This window comes from Corvus cornix, chromosome 7, assembly GCF_000738735.6.
Source record: "Corvus cornix cornix isolate S_Up_H32 chromosome 7, ASM73873v5, whole genome shotgun sequence".
Lineage (NCBI taxonomy): Eukaryota > Metazoa > Chordata > Aves > Passeriformes > Corvidae > Corvus > Corvus cornix.
This window is the reverse complement of record NC_046337.1, coordinates 34,723,035-34,729,940: the sequence shown is the minus strand read 5'-3', so window position 1 is coordinate 34,729,940 and position 6,906 is coordinate 34,723,035. Positions and strand designations below refer to the sequence as shown.

The window sequence follows — 6,906 nt, the reverse complement described above, 5'->3', positions numbered from 1 at the left end:
CACAAGAACTGGAGCATTACACAGGTAGGCTGGGAGAGCTGGGAATGTTCAGCCTGGAGAAGGCTCCAGGGAGCCCTTAGAGCCCTTTCCAGGGCCTAAAGGGGCTCCAAGAGAGCTGGAAAGGGACTCTGGGCAAGAGCCTGGAGTGACAGGGGGAATGGCTTCCCACTGCCAGAGGGTGGGTTTAGACGGGATATTGGGAAACTCCTGTTCCCATTGGAAACTCTTGTTCCTAGTTCTGTGAGCTACAAAATTTCACTTTAACCAGCTGATATTTTCACGTTAGATCAAAATCCAGAGGGGGGAAGGTAAAGATGGATTAGTCCAATTCTTCCAATTATAATGGAAGGCGTCCATGGCCATAGCCGGGCAACTGGAACTACAGCATCTTTAAAATACCTACCAAGACAAGCTGCTCTGGGATTCTGTGATTCCCAAGCTGAGAGAAAAACTACAACTCTACACAAGTTCTCAGCTGCTGAGCAAACATCGCAGCATCAAAGAAGTTTTAGGACTCCAGTTTATCCTTCTATAGTCACCACACCAACTGCTCAATCCCAAGTTCAGCATCTTTATTGCCACTGCAGACTCTGGAATTGGTGTCTTTGTCCTACTGCTGACCTTCGGTGTGCTCAGCAAGACCTTTAACTCCACAATGTGAAACTGGACCTTCATGGAAGGGACCTTTCCCGCCTGATCTCCCCTAGTTTGTCTCTGCACAAAACACAGCACAGAAAAGAATGGCAGGATGGGGCCTGTGTGCTCCAGGGCTCAGGTTTTGCTCCACTTCAGCTCCACAGAGACACAAATAAGGTGAAGAAGCTGAATTGTTTATTAATGGAAAGCAAAGCAGAGGGATGAGCTGGGAGCAGGAGAAGGGAACAGGCAGGGTCTGAGGGCTGCAGGGAGGGAGCAATAGAGAGGGAGGGAGAGGCCAGGAGCCACCAGAGTTTCCAGGCAGGCTCAGGTATGCCCAGCATCAGCTGTGCCTGGAGCTCCAGCTGGTCTCCTCTTGCATGGGATCTGGTGCTGTCCTGGTTGTCTCAATCCAGAAGATGAACTTAGTAGCTCAGCTCTTTCGTTTAACATGACTTGAACAATCAGGTTTGTGTTAGAAGGGCTGTCATCTGTGCTCAGGGCTTGAAGGGCTGGAACAGAGAACAGACCCAGGGTCATTGTGAGGAAACCCCCTGAAAAGACCGTCCCCACAGCACTCCTGCCATGGCCTGGAGAGAGCAGGAGACAACAAGATCAGCTGGAAGATGCTGGCCACAAATCCCCCACAGACGCCTGAAATGTCTCTGTGCTCTGCCCATGCTGCCGCTCATCCACACAAAGGAGCAGAACCCTCTGCAGCCAGGGCAGGGATTGCAGCTGCCCCTGCCAGCCCACTGGCCTCACTCACCCTCACAGATGAGCTGCAGCTCTTCTGGCTGCCCTTTCATGAGCATCCCAGTGATCCCTGGAAACACAGAGCCTGTCATGGCCCCTAGCCCGGATCCTGCTGCAGTGAGGCAGGGAGGGACCAGGACCCCGGATGGGTGGCTCACCAATGGACCTGATAGCGGCCTCTCGAAGGGGCTCCTGTGGGCTGTACAGGTACGGCAGGGCCTGCCGCAGGTGCTCGGCCGCTCGGCTCCTGTCCTCTGCCAGCTGCAGAGAGCACCAGGAGGGAAGGGTTGGCGCGGGCTCAGCCCCTTGGCCGGGCGCTCCCTTTGCCTGGCCCTGGCCTCCCCTGCCTGCACAGCCCCGATGCCCGGCCAGCAGCCGCTGTCACCGTGCTCTGGAGAGGGCAGAGGGTCGGGCGCTACGCAGCTGGGCCAGCACTCCATCGGCTCCTGGCTCAAGGCCAGAGGAGCCTGGAGAAGAGCCCGCGTGGCCCAGGGAAGGGAGCAGCGTGTGGGGCACAGGCTGGCGCCCCTGGGTGCAGCACTGGACGGGGAGCACAGCTGCCGGCCCTGCACACTGAGTGCTGGGGGCAGGGGGCTTCTCCAGGCTGGGGCTGGGGCTTCCAAGCTTTCCTTACCAGACGCTCACAGAAGCTCCATGAGTCCTCCATCTTCAGCAGCTGCTTGAGATCCCTTCTCTTCAGAAACCTTACTGCACAAAGCAGCGTTTCCCGAGAAGCCTGGAGAGCAGCAGAGACCCAGAGATGGCACCGCAGCCCAGGGCACAGGACGTGCGTCCCTGTGCCAAGGCCAGGAGGAGACTGCAGCCCGTGAGGTGCCAGGGCAGGAAGACACTCAAGCTCCCTCCCGGGGGGACACCAGCAGCCCAAGAGTCCTCACCTCTGCCACACGCTGGTTCTCATCGTGGCAGTGGAAGAACAGTGGGAGCAGGCTCTGCCTCACATGCCTCTTCAGGGGCTTTTTTCCCTTTTCCACTACCAATTCCATCACTTCTTGGAAGAGCTGAATGGAGAGCAACTGCACAAGGCTGTTGTCCTGTTGGAAAGGAAAAAACTCAGCACTGCATTCTCCAGGCCCCCTCTGCACAGGCCCGAAAATGCACAGGGCACCACATTTCCAGGCAGCAGCCCAGTGTCAGTGGCTGGGGGCACAGAGCCTTACATTGTTGAAGAGTGGCTGGAGTGCCTCAGCCAGCCTTGGGGCCGTGGGGCTGGATATTAGGATATCTTTGTTCAGGAGTACATTCAGGAACACTGAGAGGGTCATCCTGACCACCTCTCCATCTGCATTCCTCAGTAGCTCCATGAGGCTTTCAGACAGGCTGCACATTTTTTTGGCCTGTGTGGAACACAAGGCTGTGCTATGCATCCATGAACGGCTGCACCGCCAACACTGCTCCAATAGTGTAACCCCACCCTGCTGCCATGGAGCCCAGAGGCCAAAGGCCTGTCCCGAAGCACTCAGGCAGCTGACCAGCGACACAGGAGAGCTGGGAGCAGCTGCCACAACTCCCAAAGCCCAGCTAGCTCCAAGTGATTGAGTTCCCCAGCCCCGATGCTGCCAGTATGGCTTCAGCCACTGCCTCCTTCTCACCATCGAGGGGTTCTTGCTGAGCACCATGAGGCCTCTGATTGCCAGGCGATGCATCTCCCTGGACTCGCTCTGCAAGTGCCTTGTCATGATCTCCAGGACACTGTCACCGCATTCACTCAAGTCCAGGCACTCGAGGACCTGAAAGGCACAGGGCAGTGACAAGGGAGCCATCAGGCAGGAGCCCGGAAGCACACAGGGCTGGGCCCAGGCAGCAGCGCAGGGCGCGGGCACCGTCCCAGGCAGCTGCGGCTACGGGAGGGCAGAGAGCTGGGAGGCAGCTCAGCGAGGCAGTGCTGGCCATCAGGCTCACCTCCACAAGGAATGCTGTGGCAGGCAGATCCCAGCGTGGCTCCTTCCTGCTGAACAGCCTGAGCAGGCAGAGTGCAGTCCCAGAACACATGGGGATGGAGACCCGGCGCATCTCTCTGGCAGGGGGAAAGAGGCACCATCAGCCCTGAGATGGGTGGGCAAACCTCTCCCATGACTGACTCACATAGGTCTGGTCTTTCCCCACCACCCTGCGAGGGGACATGGGTACTTTAGGAGGCAGCTGTTCCCAGGCACTCTCTTCTCCTGGCCTTTTCCAGTCTGCTCAGCCGTCCCTTGGTGACAAGGCCCTCTGGCCCATGACCACGGCGACTCTGTGGGGTGTCCCGGGCACAAAGAGGAGGAGCAGTGGGGAGAAGGGGCTCTCACCTGGCCAGCAGACCCACGGCATAGTGGTGGGTGTCAGCACAGAGCAGCGTGTCCCAGGCACGCTTGCGCTCCATTGCCACCAGTAAATCCAGACACTGCAATCGGCGGAGCAGGGCCTTCAGGGTCTGCACTGCAAACCTGTGTGCAGAGGAAAGCCCAGGTCACGCTGGGAGCCCAGGCCTCAGCCCTGGGGACATGGGAGTGACAGGAGGACTGGGATGGAGCACCTGTTGATGCTGGTGGGAAGGCCATGTTCCTTCTGACATCTCCTCCAGAAAGTACTGATCTCCTCTGGCATCTGCTCTGTACTGATGAAAACTTGGAAGAGCAGAGCCATGAGGAGATGGGGGGAATATTCCATAAATGGCTCTGGGCACCAGGGCAGGCGGAGAATCTCCCAAACCACCCTGGTTCCCTGCAAAGGACAAACCACCCAGAGACAGCGCTCAGTGCTGAGTGGCAGGGCCTGAGCGTGCAAGAGAGACGCCAGGGGAGATGCAGGGTAGCACCAGGCCTGGTGTCCCTGAACCTGCCTCCAACCCAGGTTTCAGCCCAGATCCTGAGGCAGGGAGATGCAGTGGGGGAAGGAGGATGGGGAGCTGCTGGAGCAGCAACCCAGGGGTGAGCAAAGGCCAGTTCCAGAAACTCACAGCCAGCGCAAAGACATCCTTATTGTCCCCATCAGAGGTGTACATTTTGTGCAGTGGCCAGTCCTGCATCACAAGGAGCAGTGTTGGCAGCACCTTGTCCAGTGTTTCTCCTGATGAGGCTATGGTCTTCCACATGATTGCAGCACCTCTGCAGGACCAGAGATGTGTGCCGGAGGGTCTCAGCCAGAGCACTATGGCCTGGGCAGCCACAGGGGCCCAGGTGACAGAGCCACAGTGCTCTGAGGGGTAGGGAAGGAGCCTAGCAGCAGGCTTAGGGGCTGACATCCCAGAGCTGGGAAACAGAGGGTCTGGTGGCTCCTGGAACTCTCTGCCTGTCTAGCAGACCCCATTGGACTGGCTGTACAGAGTGATGGACCCTAAAGGCCGGTTAAACCTAAGCCCTCAAGGCAGGTGGGCCCTGTACCTGTCACATGATGGGGCACAGCGCAGGAGGGTCACTGCAACGTCAGTGGGGTGTGCATCAGTCAGCCTCAGGATGTCCATGAACAGCCTGTCATCTGGAGGCACTTTGGACACAAGCCTCTGGTGGATGTTCCTAACAAAGCCTGGCACCTGGAGAAGGCACAGAGAGATTTGGAGAGCTGTCAGAGCAGACACTTACCCAGCTTCCCCTAAGAAGTGCTTCCCTTCCCACTACACTGGGCTGGCCTCAAAGGCTGAGGAGGCCCAGTGGACCTGGCTTGGGGCCCCACATGATTCCTGGGGGGACTCAGCCCTGGCCACAGGCTGCTTACTTGACTCGGACTGGACACAACTCTCTCCCCAAAAAGATCCAGGCTGGGAGCAGAAGCTATGCTCTGAGTGGACATGGGGTCAGACTCTGCCGCAGCCCTGGTCAGCATGGTGATCATCTCTCGACACCTAGTGCCTGTAAGGTTTGCAAACATCTGCAAAAGAAGGAACAATAGGGAAGAGAGGGATGATCCATTGAGTGCTCCAGCCATGATTCTTGGCTGAGAAGGTGGGGATGGCTCTCAGTACCTGGCCTATAAAGCGCCAGCACCTATGGGCAAAGTTCTGCTCTTGTGTCCGATCCATGGCTGCATCTGGCAAAGAGCAAGCACAGCCAGAGCTGAGGAGCTGCAGGAGAGGCCAGAGAACACAGCCCAGCCCTGCGCCCCCCAGGCAGGGACAGCCCTGGGATAGCCAGGGGGTGGAGCACGAGTTCAGGGGGTTCAGTCCCAGTCCCTCTTCTGTCCTTTCCAGGGGCATGTCCACAGGGGATGGGATGGGATGGGATGGGATGGGATGGGATGGGATGGGATGGGATGGGATGGGATGGGATGGGATGGGATGGGGCCAAGCTGGCTGCAGGCACCAGCCCTGTGGCCCAGCTCTGTCACTCACCCTTCTGCAGCAGTTGGAACTGCTCCATCTCATTACGTTGCTGAGGTGGGGCAGCACCAGGGCCTTTTTCCACCTTCTTGGGTATGCTGGGGGGTCTCTGTTCCATGTCAATGTCTGGATTTATGGCTACTTGCCAGAGAGATGTCTTAGAAAAGTTCTGGGTGAGCAAGTGCTATAGCTGTGCCTTGAAGGGACCTACAACAGAGAAGCCTTGGCAAGGTTGCAGGACAGTAAGTCCTGCAGTCTGTCCTCGAGGGCTCCTGCCACAGTGACAGGAGACATTTTGTAAAGGCTCTCTGTCAGCAAGTCCTGCAGACTGCCCTCCAGGGCACCTGCAAAAGAAAAACCTTGGGAAGGCTATGGGTCACCACGACCCACAGTCTGGCCTCAAGGTCACCTGCAACAGTAACACCCTGGAAAAGCTCCAGGTCAGCAAGGAATGAGTTGGCTGTGTGGGGGCTCCTCACGGCACCGCTCTGTCCCGTCCTGTCCTGTTGTGTGCTCCAAGCACTGTGGCGTGGCTGCATTTCTGCCAGCCCCTATGTCAGCATGTGTCACAAAGGGCCCTGGGACACCCTGTCCCATTCCATCCCATGGTGACCATGCTACACCACGTCACAAAGAGCCCTTGCACACACTGGCACGTGCCCTGGCAACACCCCCTCCCCACCCAAGCTTCCCCAGCTTGCAAGGAAGATGTTCCCTCGAGTGTCTAAGACAGCCATTGAGGAATTTCAGGAACAGTTAAAACAATAAGCAGATGCTCCTATGGTCTGCCTGCTCAGGGCAGCAGAAGGAGCCCCCACAGCTGCCGACGCAGCTGCAGCAGGAAGGGCACAAGGCCTTCCACAGAAGCCGAACATGCATTGGGGTCTGTGCTCCTTCCTGCAGGCGGCTGTTGGCAGGAGCACCTGGAGCAATTGATGGCAACACTTGGTATCTGTCAGAAGGCAGAAGCTGTTGCTCCTTCCTGGAATGATTTTTGCTTGGAAGTGATTATCTGCAGCACAAAACCACCATCCACTGTTGACTCTCAGAGGACAATTAGATTCTTACAGAGATACTGTCAAGTTTCCTTGTGTTCTTCTGACTGGTTTTCTTACTTTCTGGAAAAAAACATCAGCCCAGTCTCTGATGCTCAATGCTCCACTTGCTGCCTACCTGGCTGCGGCCAGCAGCTCATGCCCAAA

The 6,906-nt window shown here is 57.4% G+C and overlaps 2 protein-coding genes across 2 annotated transcripts; both read right to left on the bottom strand.

Moving 5' to 3' along the window:
* Positions 1–1,489: 1,489 nt before the first annotated feature.
* LOC120410321 (maestro heat-like repeat-containing protein family member 7) lies at positions 1,490–4,235 on the bottom strand. Its single transcript, XM_039555545.1, has 9 exons — positions 3,926–4,235; positions 3,699–3,836; positions 3,313–3,427; positions 3,003–3,140; positions 2,571–2,747; positions 2,289–2,444; positions 2,027–2,128; positions 1,570–1,653; positions 1,490–1,504 (listed from the first exon to the last, which is right to left on the bottom strand). The coding sequence occupies exons 1-9, from the start codon at positions 4,057–4,059 to the stop codon at positions 1,490–1,492; spliced, it is 1,059 nt and encodes a 352-aa protein (XP_039411479.1). The 5' UTR covers positions 4,060–4,235.
* Positions 4,236–4,245: 10 nt separating this feature from the next.
* On the bottom strand, positions 4,246–6,207 carry LOC120410319. The gene is made up of 6 exons (XM_039555544.1): positions 5,717–6,207; positions 5,351–5,415; positions 5,104–5,256; positions 4,773–4,921; positions 4,349–4,496; positions 4,246–4,257 (listed from the first exon to the last, which is right to left on the bottom strand). The coding sequence occupies exons 1-6, from the start codon at positions 5,820–5,822 to the stop codon at positions 4,246–4,248; spliced, it is 633 nt and encodes a 210-aa protein (XP_039411478.1). The 5' UTR covers positions 5,823–6,207.
* Positions 6,208–6,906: the final 699 nt, after the last annotated feature.

What these genes read in the sequence shown, in the direction of transcription:
- LOC120410321 (XM_039555545.1), bottom strand. Translation starts at nt 4,059, where the DNA reads ATGGAATATTCCCCCCATCTCCTCATGGCTCTGCTCTTCCAAGTTTTC. An exon ending in CTTCCCACCAGCATCAACAG is followed by an intron (nt 3,837 to 3,925) that starts GTGCTCCATCCC and finishes CTCTGCACACAG; the next exon opens with GTTTGCAGTGCAGACCCTGA. An exon ending in GGAGCTTCTGTGAGCGTCTG is followed by an intron (nt 1,654 to 2,026) that starts GTAAGGAAAGCT and finishes TGCTCTCTGCAG; the next exon opens with CTGGCAGAGGACAGGAGCCG.
- LOC120410319 (XM_039555544.1), bottom strand. Translation starts at nt 5,822, where the DNA reads ATGGAACAGAGACCCCCCAGCATACCCAAGAAGGTGGAAAAAGGCCCT. An exon ending in GCTGGCGCTTTATAGGCCAG is followed by an intron (nt 5,257 to 5,350) that starts GTACTGAGAGCC and finishes CTTCTTTTGCAG; the next exon opens with ATGTTTGCAAACCTTACAGG. An exon ending in TGTGCCCCATCATGTGACAG is followed by an intron (nt 4,497 to 4,772) that starts GTACAGGGCCCA and finishes CTGGTCCTGCAG; the next exon opens with AGGTGCTGCAATCATGTGGA.